Source organism: Lepidochelys kempii, chromosome 7 (assembly GCF_965140285.1).
Source record: "Lepidochelys kempii isolate rLepKem1 chromosome 7, rLepKem1.hap1, whole genome shotgun sequence".
Classification (NCBI taxonomy): domain Eukaryota; kingdom Metazoa; phylum Chordata; order Testudines; family Cheloniidae; genus Lepidochelys; species Lepidochelys kempii.
In genome coordinates this window covers 45,227,721-45,246,479 of record NC_136386.1, presented here as the reverse complement: position 1 = coordinate 45,246,479, position 18,759 = coordinate 45,227,721, and the positions used below count along the sequence as shown (strand labels likewise).

The window sequence follows — 18,759 nt, the reverse complement described above, 5'->3', positions numbered from 1 at the left end:
CATTGTTTTTGTGGATACAGACTAACACGGCTACCCCTCTGATACCTGAGTTCTGTACACAGATATGCCCTCTTCCACACTGGGGTTATTAGGATGGAAGAAACATGTTTTGAGGAAGGACTTGAAGGAGGAGGGAATTGAGGGATGGCTAACCAGTTTGTACCATTTCTGCATTAGCCTGCTGTGCATTGGCACATGTTGTGAAGCCAGCCAGCATTTAGTTCTCATGTTTATGGTTGGCATTGGCACAAACTCAGCTCCGCCAAAGTACATGGAATTTAGTCCCTTAACTTGTAAATCATCCTCCAAGTCCCTCTTTAAAACACACTCCTTCCATGAGCCCTATAAATCCTAGTCCTCCTTTCAACTAAATGTGAACAGAAATACATGCTAGAAAACACACACACAAATTAATAAATTGTGGAATGAGAATAGGACAGGTGCTAACCCCCACCACTAAATCACTTGTTCTTTGTTACATTCCATCCCTCATTTGTACACTGAGTATTTAGATTGTAAGCTCTTTGGGGGCATGTGTCTTGTCTTTATTTTGTCTGTAAAGTGCTTAGCACACTACAAACACTATGTAAATACAGTAATTTAATAGCAAAAGCCTGCCAAATCTCCCCCACTAAATAGGCTGGCAAATATTACCTAGTACCTTAATTCAGTTCTGCATGGTAGTGTTAAATGAGCTCCCCCTACTCCTCCTGATTCTAAACTCGGCAATAACATTATGAATATTTGAAATGTTGCATTTACATCTGGACTACCTCAGAGCTGAGTTTGCAAGAGCTGTAAGCAGTGCCACTGCCATAACAAATGGGTGCTAACCATAAAACACATCCTACATATAAAGTGGGCTTGCACAGAAATGGTACAAGTGTGTCAAATGTCTATTTCAGGACAGGCTGTATGTCCTCTGCTGAATGGGACTGAGGCATTTCAGTGATGCTGAGGAACACTAAATAGCCAGGGGTATAGTTCTACATGGCCTTATGGAGAGGATGGCTGAGTGCACCAACTCCTGTTTTGCAAGTCTGTATACTCTATGCAGGCCAGGCATTCTTTCTTCTCTGGAATAGCCTGAGGTTCTTACCACTATTCTAAATCAGGGTCTGAAATCCAGACCTGCTTTCTGGAATGATTCTCTTCAGTACTGTGCCACAAATAATTACCAGGTACTAGCAATACATGATGCTCAAGCGCAGCCAGACCTTCCAACATCATCCTCATTTTCATTAGCAATTTTAAAACATTCTTGAAGAGAGACAGCCAACTTAAGAAATATTCAGACAGGAGTGCAAAAATTTTTTTTTACCTGCTGTTGTTACAGCACCTCAGATTGCTAATGAAAAGTGATTAGATTTTAAAAAATCATAGAATCATAATAATGTAGGACTGGAAGGGACCTTGAGAGGTCATCTAGTCCAGCCCCCACACCCTGAAGCAGGACCAAGCATAACATCCTAGACCATCCCTGACAGGTGTTTGTTTGTCTTACCTGTTCTCAAATACCTCCAGTGACAGGGATTCCAGAACCTCCCTTGGTAACCCATCCCACTACTCAACTTCCTTATAGATAGAAAACTTTTCCTAATATCTAACCTAAATCTCCCTGACTGAAGATTAAGCCCATTATTTCTTGGCCTACCTTCAGTGGACATAAAGAACTATTGATCACTGTCCTTTTTACAACATTCCTTAACCTATATGAAGATTTATCAGGTTCCCCTCAGTCTTCTGTTCTCAGGACAAAACATACCCAGTTATTTTAATATTTCTTCATAGGTTAGTTTTTTAGACCTTTTAAAATTTTTGTTGCTCTCCTCTAGATTCTCTCCAATTTGTCTACATCTTTCCTAAAGTATGTTGCCCAAAACTGGATACAATATTCAGCTGGAGCGTCACCTGTGCTGAACAGAACAGGACAATCAACTCCCTTGTCTTACATATAACAATCCTGTTAATACAACCCAGAATGATATTAGCCTTTTTTTTATAATTAGATCATACTGATGACTCATATTCAATTTGTGATCCACTATAACCCCCAGATATTTTTCATCTGTACTGTGTCTAGCAGTTGTTCCTCAATTTGTAGTTGCGCATTTGATTTTTCCTTCCTCAGTACTTTGTAGTACTTTGTCTGAAATCAACAAGATGAAATTCAATAAAAGGCCAATTCTCAAATTTGTCAAGGTCATTTTGAATTCTAATCCTGTCCTCCTTGCAACCCCTCCCAGTTTGGTATCAGCTGTAAATTTTATAAGCATACTCTCCACTCTGTTTTCCAAGTCATTAATGAAAATGTTGAACAGTACCAGACCCAGGACTGACCCCTAATACCCTCCCAGGTTGACAGCGAACCACTGATAACTCAATAGCTCTTTGAGTACGACCTTTCAACAAGTTGTGCACGCACTTTATAGTGTGGGCCACATTTTCCTAGTTTGCTTATGAGAATGTCATGTGGGAATGTGTCAAAAGCCTTACTAAAATCAAGATATATCACATCTACTGCTTTCCCCTGTCTCCTAGGTCAGTAACCCTGTCAAAGAAGGAAATTAGGTTGGCTTGGCATGATTTGTTCTTCACAAATCTATATTTGCTGCTATTTAGCACCTTATTATTCTCTAGTTGCTTCTAAACTGATTGTTCACTAATTTGTTCCGGTATCTTTCCAGGTATCAAAGTTAAGCTGACTGGTTATAATTCCCCAGCTCCTCTTTGTTCCCCTTTTTAAAGATTTGCCCTTCTCCAGTCCTCTGAGAACTCAGGGAGGACAGGTGAGGTCCCAAAGATAATTGCTAACAGTTCTCAGATTGCTTCAGCGAGTTCCTTAAGTACCTCAGGGTGAATTTAATCAGGCCCTGCCAACTTGAATACATCTTAAATATCTAAATATTCTTTAACCTATTTTTTTCCTATTCTGGCTTGTGTTCCTTCCTCTTGTTGTTAATATTGTGTTAAGCATCTGGTTACATTGAAACCTTTTTTAGTGACGACCAAAACAAAACACCCCAATCTTCTTCATTTCTTCCATCATTAGCTCTCTTTTTCCACTAAGTAGTGTACCTATGCTTTCTTTCATCTTTTTCTTGCTCCTACTGTATTTATAAAACCTCTTCTTACTGTCTTTTATATTCCTTGCTTGATGTAACTCATTTTGTACCTTAGTCTTTCTGATTTTGTCCCTACAGATTTGCACTGTTATTTTGTGTTCATCCTTAGCAATTTGTCCATGTTTCCCTGTAGGATTCCTTTTTGATTTTCAGGTCATTAAAGCAGCCATACTGATTTCTTGCTAATCCTACTGTCTCTTCTTCGCAACAGGATAGTTTACTATTGTGCCTTTAATATTGTCACTGAGAAATTGCCAGCTCTTCTGAATTCTTTTTTCCTTAGATTTTCTTCCCTTGAGACCTTACCTACTAGTTCTGAGTTTTCTGAATCTGCTTTTTCAAAGCCCATTGTCCTTATTCCACTGCTCTCATTCCTTCCTTTCCTTAGAATCATGAAATCGGTCATTTCATGATCAGTTTCACGCAAGTTGCCTTCCTCCTTCAGATTTGCAACCAATACCTCCCTGTTAGTCAGGATCAAGTCTAATATTAATTTCTCTTCCCCCTCCCCAGTTTGTTTATTTTGTGTGGAACTGGTTTCATACTTTCCTCTACACAGGCAGTTTCTCCTTTTCTTGTGTTCTTTTTTAAACATAAAATAGGAAAATACGATTCTGAAACTACAAAAACTGACAAGGGGACTTCAGGTGCGGGTGCAGAATCTGAAACAACTTAATACATTTTTTAAAATTAACTAGACTTCAAGTTGAATGTCTCTTTAATACCAGTTATGACTACCTAGATCTTTCTGTGTTGCATATGTAACTGAAAACTATTGGCCTTGATGTGGGTGGGTATTCAGACCCTGAACTGACTGGGCATGAACAGATCCTCCCCACACTGGCGTGAAACAGGAACACTTTGGCTACCTTACTGCAGGGGTGCTGGAACAATTTGTACAGTGGGGCTGCTGAGAGCCATTGAATGAAACTGTAAACCCTGTATAGAAAGGAAACCACTTCAAGCCAGGGGATGTGGCAGCACCCCTACTTCCAGCACCTATGCTGTACTGTATTCATAAATGTTATATAGATCACCACCATCCACTTGTTTTCAGTTTAACTTTTCTGCCCTGCATAGGCACATTCAGGCCTCACCTTGACATCTCTATGGGCAATGTTCATTGCATGCAGATACTGGATGGCTGTTCCGATGTCTCTCATTATCTCAGAGGCCTCTATAAATATAATTTTAGAGAAAGGTCATATTAACATTCCCACTGTAGCTCAGAGACATGCTTGGGAATGTTTCTGAGTTACATCCAGCTTGTCTGTATACAGGGCTAGCGTCAACGCTGAAAAACCTAAAATTAGCCTCAACAGCTGTGTTTTTGTTTTGAAGGCAATCATACCCCACAATCCCCCGGCAGCTCAGCCATTCTCATGAGCGGGCACAGAAACTTAAATAGTTGAGACTCCTGCTCTGTGTGTACTTGTAAATTAATGCTCTGCTGCGCTCATCAGAACAGAGTACTAAGGGCATTATTTTTTCACCAGTTTATTTTTATGTCTAATTTCTGCACTTGATACATACTCCAGCAGGAAATTCTAGTGGCCAGTGAGCTGACTGTCCCCCCAGCAACAGATTTCGTGAAGTGGAGCCTGAAAGAGTTCATCGACTTGCGGCAGCCAGAAGAGCTTTATGTGGGAGGTCATTTCAGAGAAAGAGGGTTGTGGCCTCCCCCAGCTCTGTGTGCTGAACAGCTATTCTAGAGCAAGTGCTAGTTTTGGCTTCAACCCCCTAAGGTACTTCACCTGCAGTCTCTCTCTCATTTTCTCTGTTCCCACTGTTATGGGTCAACACTGTCTTAAATTCACAAGACTACATAAATATCTATATTATTCAACATTGTCTGAATTAACAGAGGTCAGAGTTAATATCTTTAACTTGGCTGTTCATTTCCTGCACAGGTAGGAGCATAAATAAAGTGATGCTCTCAGCTTCAGAGGCTGGAGGGGAAAGCTAAGATTATTTTACTGTAACCAGGCAAACCTAGTTTATATAGACCCATCTGGGTATAAAGCAAGTCTCCTGCTTTGGCTGGAAATTCCAGGTCTGGACTGATACAGAGATGTCTTGCTTGAGGGCACAAATTGTGCCTTGTCAGGCAGAAACAATCAAAGGGAGGAAAAATGCATCCCATTTGGAAGCTGTGAGGTTAAAACCTTGCATACCCTTCTCCTTTACTAGCTAGGCCCTGAGCACTGTGAAGCTATCTGCTAGGTGGGTGGAGAGTGGGATCTTGGGAGGTCCCTCAAAGAAAGAGGGATATTAATTTCTCAGCGCCTGTTGCGCAAGTGGAGTATTTTTCTCTTGTAGTCCCCAAAGATTTGTGAATGGGTATCTGGGAGAAAACACTGGAGGTGTATAATGCATAAAAGTCATGTTGTTATCAGGGTAGAATCACCTACAGTCACAGCACCATTCTTTCCCTCTGGAGTCTTGTATCTGACAGAACTACACAGTACACGCCTTAGAACTGCATCCAGTTCATGTGCTCCACATGTATCACTCATGCCTCTTGAGAGATTCATCATAGACTAGAGATTAGCATAGGAAACTGGGAATCAGAAAACCTGGCCTCTATACCAGCCTTGCACAATGGTCACAATAATTTACAACCCAGGTATAAATTCCACTCTCCTACCCATTTCATGAGGACAATAATGAAACAACGCTAATAATATTTTACTCTTCAATAAAAGTAAGGCACTTCTCTGGCAGTGAGTGGGCAAGTAGAATTTTGCAGTCATGTGCATTTATGGTACTGTCCAAATAGTAAGTAATAATAATAATTAAATAAACAACAACAAGCCTTTTGTGTTCCAGGCTCTCTTACTGATTCACTGTGGGACCTTAAACAAGTCATGTTGCCTTTCTGTACTAAGTGTTTGTTATAACCATTTATTCACAACACAGCTGAACACAACTGATGCTACTCAAGGGAGGGACTGCATGTCAGGATGGGGGTATGCTGGCAGAGCTGTGTGAGGACCAGGAATTAGAACAGCAGGGGCTGCTGCAGTTTAGTACTGAAGTGTATAAGCAGATGTATGTCAGGAAGTTTTCGTCTAGCTTTCCACATTATGCCTAAATCTAGCCAATTCTGGTAGCTTCTCATTTTCTTGAGCTGTGACATTAAATTGTTTTAAATACAAAAAATAGAAATTTAAAACAAGAGGAAACAAAACCGAACCCAGTAAAGTTCCTGCAGAAACTACGTAAACATTTTCCATTTATTTTGGGTAGGGAGGGAGGGTGAAGGAAATAAAACCTCACAGACTTTCTCATGACATTCTACCTTTCTCTGTGAAAGCTTGGTCTCCTCGCTCCTGGATCCTACTGAACAGCTCCCCTCCCTCCATGCTGAAACAGAGAACACATACAAAACAAAATCAGGGGGACGAGCAAAAGAAAATCTCCATCAGAGTGTGCATCATCTTGTGTGCATGGACCTGCAGCAACTATGGTTTTATGTAAGCTAGGTAACCTGCCTGCCTGTCTCTGAGACTTGAACTTGCTAAATAATCTGTTCCTGATAGGTCCAGGGCAGATTGCTGCCTGCTCTGCCATTAAATTAAAAAACAACAACAACAACAACAAAACAGGAGTTTTGAGGCCTGTAATTTAATATGTAGTGAGGCATTTCCCAGAAAACATAATCACTGACATTGGTAACATGCCACACATCTCTGCTGGGAGACCAGAAATGACAGGTCAGATGCTGGTTCAGAAGGCTGATAGCAATTCTTGTGGTCTTACTGCACTACAAAAAAGTTCTTTAAGGTTTGGGGATGGAGAAAAACAAACGAAGCAAGCAAGCAAATAAGGAACTAATAAGAGAGATATTAAACTGCCCCCACCCACCTCCCGGAGGAAGTCACCATTGCGACAGTGGCACCAAGATGGTAGGGGACAGTGGGAAGAATTAGGTATAGTTATAGCCTGAGGGGAGCCAAATTACCTTATAAGGACAGTCAGCCCCCACGAGAATGTGTTGAGGAAAGTGACAGATGCACGTTTGAATATACGTATTAATTACACCCATGTTTCCATAAAGATACTTTTTTCTGAGTGCAAAGGAAGGTTAGTTTCATGATTAGTTTTCTTGTTCCTCCCACAGACAGGCTGCTTGGAGCAGCTGCAGGTTTCCCCATAAATCCTATAAAGAGAAAGATGCAGGAGGCTACTGCATGGCAAGGCTGTGCAGCCAGGACTGCTCCCAGCTCTTACAGCCAGCGGTCACATTCTCTCTACTCTCCTGAATGTGGATCAGGGGGAAGGGACTTCCCTGGTTCGTACCATTCCATGACGATGAGGAGGCATCTTTTCCCCTGGTGTATGTTCTCGTACACATCCAGAATGTGGACAATATGGGGACACCCTGACGCCCTCCAGTGATGATCCACCTCCTGTCGTGCTTTCGGACTGTCATACAGGAGCTGTAAGGAGACAGGAGAGAGCAACGCTATCAGTCCAAGCCAGGGGTTCTCAAACTATGGGGCAGGCCTCCCGAGGGAGACATGGGAATGTGTCATGGCAGGTGCGAACTGTGTGCTCCCCTTCCTCCCCCACCCCGCTTTAAGAGCTCTGTCGGCCCCAGGCAGCCAGAGCTTGTGCAGAAGGGCCGTGCACAGCCTGGATGTGGGGATAAACAGGACAGCCATAGCTCCCGGGCTTTCCTCCCAGCCCCACAGTCCCTCACCGGGATGCGGTGGGGCTCCAGCTGTCAGCCCCAGGGTGGCAGCAGCAGCACAGAAGTAAGGGTGACAATGGGGTGCTAAGTCTGCTGTGAAAAGTGATATTGACGAATGTCACTTTTGACATTGCCTCCCTTACTTCTGTGCTGCTACTGGTGTGGTGCTTGCCTTCAGAGCTGGGTGGCACTATATGTACTTGTGGGAGAGGGGCGTAAACGACTACAGACAAAAAGAAAGGGGGCCCAATCAAGTAAATTTGAGAACCACTGGTCTAAGCTATTCTGCTTAAATTTAGTACCTAGGGTTCAAACAGCAGCGGCACTCAAGACTGTGGCAGGAATCCTCTTTGGCTGTCCGCTCAGCCCATAGGATGCTAGCCCATCCTGAGATGTTTTATGCTATCAGAACCGACAAGCTTCCTGGACTAGTGGGAAGGCTACAGAGGGCTATTGTTTCTTGGAGAAGAAAGGGGCTGTGGCTGCAAGGAGGAGGGGCGGCATTGGGATTCCTAGATGGAGGCAGTCCTACCCTCCCCACTCCTTGCTAGGAACGTTCCCTTCCTCACTGGCTTGTGTGGGATCCTAACCCTGCCACACACATAGAGAAGCGGCTCTGCTCAGAGCAGCAGCTGTGGGAAGGGACTTCTTGGCATGAGCCCAGAAGAGGCACCATGCAGAGAGGCTGGTCAGCCAGTGAAGTTGGACAGGTGGGGAAAGAATGTGACGCTGTTCACCTGCTGGAGGGAGTGGGGGCAACAGAGGGGCAGGGGGTAGTTTCGTGTAGCTGGCAGGGTAAGTGAGCCAGGGCTGCTGAGGGAGCTGGAGCAGCATTGACTTGGTTCCTGTCCCTCACCTTAAGAAGAACAGACACCTCCTTAGGGATCTAAGGGTTAAAGCATTAGCATCTAATAGCAGCGAGAGGCTAGCACTGCTCTTGGGCTTCTCCATAATAGAAGCAACTGGTAGTGTGAATGAAGTAGGAGGCCACAGCTGTCCACACGATTTTGAAGGTTAGTAACTCCTCCTCCCCAGTCCAGCCACCATGGAGCCTGGAAAATTTAAGGTGCACTACAGAGCCCTAAAACATAGTGAGATTTTAAAAGTGTGCGGTGACTGTGTATACAGTCCTCCATTTGTGAGTATGCTCCTTGAGTATTAACAAACCTTTAATGTTCCCAGGGCTGGCTAGATACTCAAGCTTCTTCTCTATTATATGCGGTGACATATAACCCCCTCAGAAGGTAGGTTAGGTTAGAGATTAGCTTTCCTGATCACAGGGAGCTCTGCACAATAAGAAATATATTCCCTCCCTCCCCAAAAATATTCTGAGAAGCTTTCTGATATTACCATTCTAATTATTTATCTGCCAGAAAACACCATGACTGAAAATGAACTGTGCGAGCCAGATCTGATGCCTGGTGTTCTGCATGAAACACAACTGTATACTGGCAGGCAGGAGACCTGAGTTCTATTCCAGACTCTTCTACTGACCTGTGGCGTGACGTGGGGCAAGTCACTTCTCTTGGGCTTGTCTACACTGGGGCATCCGGGAAAATTAATCTGAATTAATTAAAGGTGCGTTTGAAGCAGATTAGTGAAACTCCTGCATTGAAGTGCTGTGTGAACACCCTTGTTCAGAACTGAAGTGGTTTTAATTCTGTTTACCTTAATTCACTTCTAAGGTGAATTAAGCTAAACTGAATTAAGACCACTTTAATTATGAATAACAGCATCCACACAGGGATTTAATGCAGTTTGATTAATCCACTTCAAATTCATACCTTTAGTTAATTCAGATTAACTTTACTGGATATCCCCGTATAGACAAACCTTCAGTTTTGACTCCTCTTCCACTCCTTCCCCCTGTTTTGTCTATTTAGACATTTTAAACTCTTTAAGGCAAGGACTGTCTCATACAGTGCATCAGTATAGTGATTAGCATAATGGGTCTTGATATTGGTTGATGCCTTTCAGTGCTAATGTAATATTAGCATTAACAGGACTGGAGAAATAATGAAACTGGCTCTCCACACACTATTTTCAAATGCACAAAGTAAAAAAAGGAAAAAGAAAATAATTTTCTCTAATTTCTTTCAGTCACTGGGGTCTTAGGAGTTAAGTATAGCAATAGTAGGCGAAATATTTTCAGACAAATTGGCAACATCATTATCATTGGCTTTATGAAGCCAAAGCGTACCTCATGTCTCATTCATTTATTATATTAGATCAAAACGGAACTGAAGATACTTGTTGAGAACAAGTATCGAAATGTATTCTGTCATTAATACACTAGGCATGGTGTAAAGGTTGGAGCAAGGAACTGATAGCAGCAGTTCTGGTTTCTTTTCCAGGCACAGATACTGACCCTCCATGTGACACTGGGCCAGCCATTTACCCTCTGTGCTTCAGTTCTCCCTTCTGTAAAATGGGGGCAGCAGTACAAAACTACTTCACGGGGCCTTGTTATGCATAAATCAATTAAATATTTGTGAAGTACTTTGAGATCCTTAGCTATCGCCCCTTTCTCCCTGGCAGCAGCCCCTGTTCTGGATGCAGGGAGGAGGGAGACGGGAGACATCGGAGTGACTATGGCGTTTCTACATTACTTGGGGATTCCCCCAGGCAGGAGACTTTAGGAAATCTTCACGCTCCTGGAGGTGGTGGAAAGCTGTCTCAGTGCAGCTGAAGATGAGGCTCACAGTCTCTTCCAAGGACCTGCCTCCTCTTTAGTTAAATGGCCAGGGATCCCACGGAGCACCATGGGCCCCAAACTTCTCCAGCTCCTTTCCAAAGATACAAAAGCTCCACAAAGTGCGAGATGTTCACTGCTGTAGGGAGTCTGCATTGCAACATTATTCCTAAACTCAGGACACCTGCAACAGGCCATAAGGGCTTCTTCCAATGCCATCAATTGTGACCTGAGTTCACCCTTCATAGCCATCCTCCCACCAGCCTCAATATGGCCTGGTTTCCAATACATACTATTTCTCAAAGAAAAGTCTGATCCAATTTAGATTTATATAGGCAGCCTATTAGCAGGTCCAAGTGCAGTAACTGTACTTCTTTCAGTCATCAGTCCATTCAGCCTGTTCTTTCCCTCACTACCACTATGCTGTAGCTCAGTGGCCCTGTCCATGTGGATTTTCCCCTCTGCCTTTCCTGATTTGGGCTGTTGCCTAAAGGTCTAATTAAAAGCTCGTTGAGCCACATGTGCAATAGCAAAGCCCAAACATTCTCAGGGCTCTCTCTCTCTAGCCAAGATACTTAGAGAAGCTTCTTAAGAGTATACTGAGCTTTGCTGCCCAGATGTTGCTAATGTAGCACCATTTCTTTCTATGATGCTTCAAATTCCACTCACCTTTCCTGTGTTTCTGCCCCCTGCCCCCTTGATATTTCAGAAAAGCCCAGAAAGCCACTTGCCTCTCACTGAAAACAACGAGGAGACCTTGTGGCACCTTAGAGATTAACAGATTTATTTGGGCATAAGCTTTCGTGGGCTAAAACCCACTTCTTCAGATGCATGGAATGAAAAATATAGTAAGCAGTATATATACACAGCATATGAAAAGATGGGAGTTGCCGTACCAAGTCGGGGGGTCAGTGCTAACAAGGCCAATTCAATTAAGGTGGATGTGGCCCAGTTGACAAGAAGGGGTGAATATCAAAAGAGGGAAAATTACTTTTGTAGTGCTATCAAGGCCAATGCAATCAAGGTGGACGTCGGCCATTTCCAACAGTTGACAAGAAGGTGTATCAGCAGAGGGAAAATTACTTTTTGTAGTGACCCATCCACTCCCACTCTTTCTTCAGGCCTAATTTGATGGTGTCCAGCTTGCAAATTAATTCCAGTTCTGCAGTTTCTCGTTGAAGTCTGTTTTTGAAGTTTTTTTTTTTTGAAGAATTGCCACTTTTAAGTCTGTTACTGAGTGTCCAGGGAGACAGAAGTGCTCTCCTACTGGTTTTTGAATGTTACAATTCTTGATGTCTGATTTATGTCCATTTATTCTTTTGTCGAGACTGTCTAGTTTGGCCAATGTACATGGCAGATGGGCATTTCTGGCACATGATGGCACGTTTCACATATAAGGACAGTTAGGAGGAGGTCACGGTTTTGTTATTTTCTGTTTGCTTATTTCGGGAAAGGGAAGTAAGAACAGGAAAGCAGGAAAATTAGTGAAAGCAGTGAAGCGATTGAGAAGTTGGAGCATTTTAGGCTTCAGTCTGCAGAAAAGGAGAGGGAGCACCAGAGATTATTGCAAGAGAAAGAACTGGAGATAAAAGAAAAAGAGAGAGAGAAGAAAGAGAAAGAGAGAGAGAGCGAAAACACCAACTGGACCTGCTAGAGAAGCAGAACCAGAACCCCCTGACCCCAACTAGTCCCATCACTCCAAAAATCCACATGTAAGTGGGGCAATAGTCCCGCTATTGTGGGGAACTTTCCTGGTTTCTGCACTACCCCGGTGAAGTGGGCTAGCAAAAGGATCTGAGTCCTCGCTCCCACTTCCTTTACCCAGTGGCCTCCTTGCCCTTGAGGACTCCCCTTCCACTCTCCTGTCTGGAGACTGTTACAGTAATGTTATAGTAAGCTTATCGGTTATTGTCATAAATATAAAGAGAAGGGTAAACCCCTTTAAAATCCCTCCTGGCCAGAGGAAAAATCTTCTCACCTGTAAAGGGTTAAGAAGCTAAAGGTAACCTCGCTGGCACCTGACCAAAATGACCAATTAGGAGACAAGATACTTTCAAAAGCTGGGAGGAGGGAGAGAAACAAAGGGTCTGTGTTTGTCTGTATGCTGCTTTTGCCAGGGATAGACCAGGAATGGAGTCTTAGAACTTTAGCAAGCAAGCAAGCAAGCTAGCTAGCTAGCTAGCTAGGTGTTAGATTATGATTTCTTTAAATGGCTGAGAAAAGAACTGTGCTGAATAGAATGACTATTCCTGTCTGTGTGTCTTTTTTGTAACTTAAGGTTTTGCCTAGAGGGATTCTCTATGTTTTGAATCTAATTACCCTGTAAGGTATCTACCATCCTGATTTTACAGAGGGGATTTCTTTACTTCTATTAAAAGTCTTCTTGTAAGAAAACTGAATGCTTTTTCATTGCTCTCAGATCCAAGGGTTTGGGTCTGTGGTCACCTATGCAAATTGGTGAGGATTTTTACCAAACCTTTCCCAGGAAGTGGGGTGCAAGGGTTGGGAGGATTTTGGGGGGAAAGACGTGTCCAAACTACGTTTCCCAGTAAACCCAGTTAGAGTTTGGTGGTGGCAGTGGAGATCCAGGGACAAAGGATAAAATTAATTTGTACCTTGGGGAAGTTTTAACCTAAGCTGGTGAAAGTAAGCTTAGGAGGTTTTCATGCAGGTCCCCACATCTGTACCCTAGAGTTCAGAGTGGGGGAGAAACCTTGACAGTTATAATTTCATGTACATAGTTATGAGCTGAAAATGTGTCCTCATGGCTTAAAGCAAGCCCATGCAAAAACTCTCCAAGAACAGAGAGGCAATTCACGTTCGTCAGGGCATGGATGGGACAAACCCAGCAGAGCCTCACGGGAACAATGGACACTGGCTTGACTGAAAAGTAACCAGCCAGCCTGTGGTGAGAAGCATCTAAGTTTGTAAGGACACTGAAAGTGTTAAAATCAGCTTAGAATGCGTTTTGCTTTTATTTCATTTGACCAAATCTGACTTGTTATGCTTTGACTTATAATCACTTAAAATCTGTCTTTATAGTTAATAAATCTGTTTATTGTACCTGAAGCAGTGCATTTTGTTTGAAGTGTGTCAGAGACTCTCCTTGGGATAACAAGCCTGGTACATATCAATTTCTTTCTTAAACTGACAAACTCATATAAGCTTTCAGCGTCCAGTGGGCATAACTGGACACTGCAAGACGGAAGTTCCGAGGGTTATGTCTGGGACTGGAGATATTGGCTAGTGTCATTCGCTTGCAAGTAGCTGGGATTAGCTTACATGCCAGAGGCTGTGCGTAAACAGCCCAGAAGTGGGGGTTCTCACAGCAGAGCAGGGTAAGGCTGGCTGAGGATTGGAGAAGCCTAGTAGATCACTGGTCCAGAATTGAGGATTGGAGAGGCCTAGTAGATCACTGGCCCAGATAACACCAGAGGGGAATGTCACAACGGGTCACTACAAAAAGTAGTTTTCCCTCTGCTGATACTCACCTTCTTGTCAACTGTTGGAAATGGCCAACATCCACCTTGATTGCATTGGCCTCATTAGCACTACAAATGTACAAAATTACAAAAGTAATTTTCCCTCTCTTGATATTCACCTTTCTTGTCAACTGTTGAGAACAGGCCACTTCCACCTTAACTGAATCGGCCTCATTAGCACTGATCCCCTCACTTGCTAAGGCAACTCCCATCTTTTCACGTGCTGTTTATATATACTGCTTACTGTATTTTTCACTCCACGAATCTGATGACGGGGTTTTAGCCCACAAGGGCTTATGCCCAAATAAATTTGTTAGTCTCTAAGGTGCCACAAGGACTCCTCGTTGTTTTTGCTGATACAGACTAATGCAGCTATCACTCTGAAACTTGCCTCTCACTGGAGTTCTTAGAAGGCTATTTCTGGAAAAGATCAGACAATTAAGGTGTGAGAGTTCCTGCCATCCTTCCCTCTTACACAATGCTCAATCAATGCAAGTTCCATTAGCAAATGCAGATACAGTGTAATTTCCCAGTCTCTTTTTTTTTTTTTCCAGCAGAAATGATCAAGAGAAATTTCACAAAGCAAGGCTAGAGCAGGCATTCTGAGGCAGGGCTCAATTATTTTTTTAACATATAATTGCTAGCCAGAGGTAGACACAAAAGATGACAAACAAGGCCCTAGGGACAATGCCCTTGCCTCCACCACCAGCTACTGAAATGGGAATGTGTGCTAGAATTTCTACCAGGGTCCTGGCCTTATTCCTGTCCTCTACACTGAACCTCTACCTCTCCCTCAGAGCCTTCCTGGCTGCTGCAAAGAGCTGAGGGGAGGCCAAGGAAATGGATTTCTATTACTTTACACTTTTCCTAGCCTCCATTTTTGGGTCTTTCCAGGAAGAACTCTGGTTCTTGTTTCAGCTGCCTCTCTGAACCAACAGCATGAAAAAACCAACATGATTCTTCAGTTTCCTTGATGTCTTCAGAGCTCTGAAAATCATCAGTGAAACTGATTTCCAGTCTTATCAGTTTCGCTTTGTTGTTGTTTGACAAGGCTATTAGCAGCAGGAGGCCCAGTGCCATCTTTCTACAGACTCAGGACGATGACACTGCTCCAGTTTATAGTTAGTGCAAATCTGGAAAATTTTCTTTGCACCCATAAGAGCTAGAATCCTAATAGTGGTTTTAAATGACAGCCTAAATGTTGCAGAAATTGTTTGTAGCCCCTGCACTCACCAAGGAAAGTTTCCCTCTTGGCACAGGTGAGTGGTTTTTCCAAGTCCTATTCCAAGATATGATAAGGGCATCTCATTTTACGTTTGAAACCAAAGATTAATTTAATTTTTGTAGCACTCTTACCAGTAAAGATGTGACCGTGAAGAGTTAATATAAATCAAACCACCCCTGAAATGTGAATCAAGTCCCCACATTTCTGTTCTCGATTTTTGTGTGTTCTCTCTCCCTCTCCCACTCCCTCCAGCTGTCATCTTGACATTACCACAGTCAAGTCTGGCACTAGGGATCACACCTGGGCTGTTGGCCAGAAGTGAAGAAAGGAGGCGGTGTAGCAATCATTATGTGTCTGCCAAAAGCCATTTTTAGAGGGTGAGGGTTAAACTCTGGAAAATATCCTTTGTATTTATTTGGTACACAGATATCAAAAATAAGCCCTTTGCATACTATATACAGGTACAAACATATGCAGCATTTTGTGCAATTAATGGTAGTAATGGAATCCGTGGGCTGGTGCAGTAGGAAATGGAACATAGGACAGCATACTATGACAACCGTGTGATTTTTCCCATCAATGTACACCAAGAACTACTAGGTGATTGGTGTGTAACATTTCCATGGAAGGTGATTTTACTATTTTATCTGATTTCTGGGACTTAAGGATACAGTTACATTGCAAAAACTCATTGCACCTGGGTCAACTGATTGGGACTCACGCTAAGGGTCTAAAAATAGCAGTGTAGACGTTCCTGTACGGGCTGGAACCTGGGCTCTGAGACCCTCCCTCCTCGCCAGGTTTTGGAGCTCAAGCTTCAGACCGAAGTCGAACTCCTAGCGTGAGCCCAAGACAACTGAGAGTAGCTGCTGTGGGTCTTCTTTTGCGGGTAGACATATCCATTGACATTGTCCCTCCATAGTAGATTAAGAAAAATCCTCCTCCTTTCTCAAGTCCCTGTGATGTCAACGAGTTCTGGGACTTGTGTTAGACCTCTAGCAGACTCACTGACTACTACTTTAGGCATCTGCACTTGAATTTAGTTGTCCCAGTAACCTCTGATTTTACAAGTGGCCCTCTCTAGGTTCACTCATTTACTCCCATTCCCAGCATCTAGTCTTGCCTGAGAACAGAAACTAAGTATCCTCACCTTTCTGTTGTTCATTTCAGTCAGAGATAGGGCTGTAAGATTAGTAGAGATGGGCCTGAACTAAATGTCCAGATCCTAACACTCAACTGGGGGAAACCTGAATCCAGATCCAAACTTTGTCTGACTGCTAAAATATAAATTGCTGCAAACAAAGTCACCCACCACGTGCAAATGATGGACATATGTCTACCTCAATTTACTACTTTTCCTCTTTGCATGCTGCTTTTATGAGCGTGGATTAAAGGAATCAGGGCTTTGTTCATGCACTTGAACTAGCACCAGTTGCTCCACAGCTGCTCTTCCATTCATTTTCTATTCAAGAGCTGCTGTTGTCACAAAGAGGCCTGTATAGTTATGTATGATTAATGCAGCTTTTACTTGTCCCTTTCCTCTTCCCCCACCCACAAAATGTCTCTACCACGATGGCTTTGGACCACATGTTGTCTTGTAGTCAATTCCTTATTTCTACACTACCTCTATAAAGGCACATGTGGATGGTCTAATGCATAATGAATGTGAACATGCTGGGGAGACCACTTGTGTACCATTAGAGTGGAAAGAGAAAAAGACACCGAATCAACCATAAAGGTTTTTAACAAGATGATTGCACCTCAATTTCAGCAAAGGCATGTTCTGATAGCTTTACTTCACTGATTGTTAAATTATATTTTTATTCATTCAGGAAACTTGAAAAGGCTTTTGCAAAGACTGTGAAATCTGGTGACTAAAAGGTGCAGTAGGGGAAGGGAATGGAGGAGAGACCATTGATTAATGCCATTCACTAAGAGATACCGCACTGTCTTTCTCTAAGTGCTGTAACTCCCCAAAGAGGATCATGTTTTGCATTTTGCTATACTGCTTGCTCTTAACATTAACAGCTTTTTGACCTTGAAAACAGAAAACTCTATTGGGAAGCTCAGGTATCAGTGAGATGCTGTTTCACTCACTATTTTTTCAAGACATTTCTCAACTGGAGAGGGGGTAGGGAACAGACAGTGACAGGTAAGGCCGAGAGTTTCTCACAGGGGTCATGGATTCCGTGACTTTCCGGGTCCTCCGGGACTTCTGCAGCGGCCAGTACGGCTGGCCCAGGGGCCACCTGAGCAGCTTGGGCAGCCCCTGGGCCAGCCACACCAGCTGCTGCTGGGGCAGTCTTGGGCCACTGTCCCCCTCCCCCAGTAGCAGGAGTTTGCATGTGTGTGGGAGGGGGCTCAGGGCTGGGGGTTGGAGCGCAGGAGGGGGTGAGGGTTCTGGACGGTGCTTACCTTGGTGGGCTCCCTGGAAATAGCAACATGTCCTTCCTTCAGCTCCTAGCTCCACGCGCTGCCTCTGCCTGCAGGCACCACCCGTGCAGCTCCCACTGGCCAGAAACCATGGCCAATGGGAGCTGTGGAGCCAGTGCTTAGGGCAGGGGCAGTGCATGGAGCTAGGAGCTAAGAGAGAGAGATGTTGCTGCTTCTGGGGAGCCAGAAGGAGCCAGGTATGAAGCCTGCCAATCCCACCCCCCCCCCAGCACCAGTGGGGGTCCTGGCCACCTCCCCACAAGCACCTGCGGTACCCTTGCCCCCAAGATTTAGTCAGGGGTATATAGTACAAGTCATGGACAGATCATGGGCAGTGAATTTTTCTTTACTGTCTGTGACCTGTCCATTTTACTAAAAATACCCGTGACTAAAATGTAGCCTTAGTGGTAGGTAGATGGAAGATCTGATGAAGTGAGCTGTAGCTCACGAAAGCTCATGCTCAAATAAATTGGTTAGTCTCTAAGGTGCCACAAGTCCTCCTTTTCTTTTTGGAAGCAAGACAGTTACCCAAAGAGGTGAAAAAATCCTTATAGGAGAAGAGCATCAGCTGGTGGTGAAGTGTCCACATTCTTCCTTAAATAGTGGGGAAAGGGGAAAAAAATGCAGTAGTTGAACATATCCCTCTGAATAGGTTTCTCTTCCGCTCTCGGTGGGAACAAAACAAAACAAAACAAAACAACCACCCAAAATTTCATCATGCTTTCTAACAGTCCATTACGATGGTGAAAGTATTCCTTTGTGCTACATTCCTAATGGAGCTGATGTTAACAAGAATGTTTACTTTCTTGTTTGTGCATCAGCATCAGCCAGAAGAGATCTAGCAAAAGCATGTTAGCTGTGGCAGTTAAACCAGCAGACAACACATGCCAGCAAACCCCCGAGGAAGAAGAGGGTTTTTAAAAATTTTTCAGTGACTGTGGGATATTTAAAAATAACCAGGTGGATTGGATGGATCCGGGGATTGGTGGTGGCTCACAAAGCCTTTCACTTCTAGGTCTCTAAACCAGGGTGTTAGTGACCAAAACTGTATGGTGGCCTAAGTGTAATGAACCTCTAGTCCAATTCCAGAGGAGCTGTCCACGTTA

At 43.6% G+C, this 18,759-nt stretch overlaps 1 protein-coding gene across 2 annotated transcripts in view; it reads right to left on the bottom strand.

Annotated features, from left to right (window-relative positions):
- MAPKAPK3 (MAPK activated protein kinase 3) overlaps window positions 1-18,759 on the bottom strand; it is a 67,313-nt gene that overhangs the window by 11,255 nt on the left and 37,299 nt on the right. For both annotated transcript variants that reach the window (XM_073352481.1, XM_073352482.1), the window contains exons 3-5: window positions 7,428-7,567; window positions 6,427-6,491; window positions 4,223-4,302 (exon numbers count right to left, since the gene is read on the bottom strand). In XM_073352481.1, the coding sequence (XP_073208582.1) occupies window positions 4,223-4,302; window positions 6,427-6,491; window positions 7,428-7,567 (285 nt within the window). The remainder of the gene's footprint in view (window positions 1-4,222; window positions 4,303-6,426; window positions 6,492-7,427; window positions 7,568-18,759) is intronic.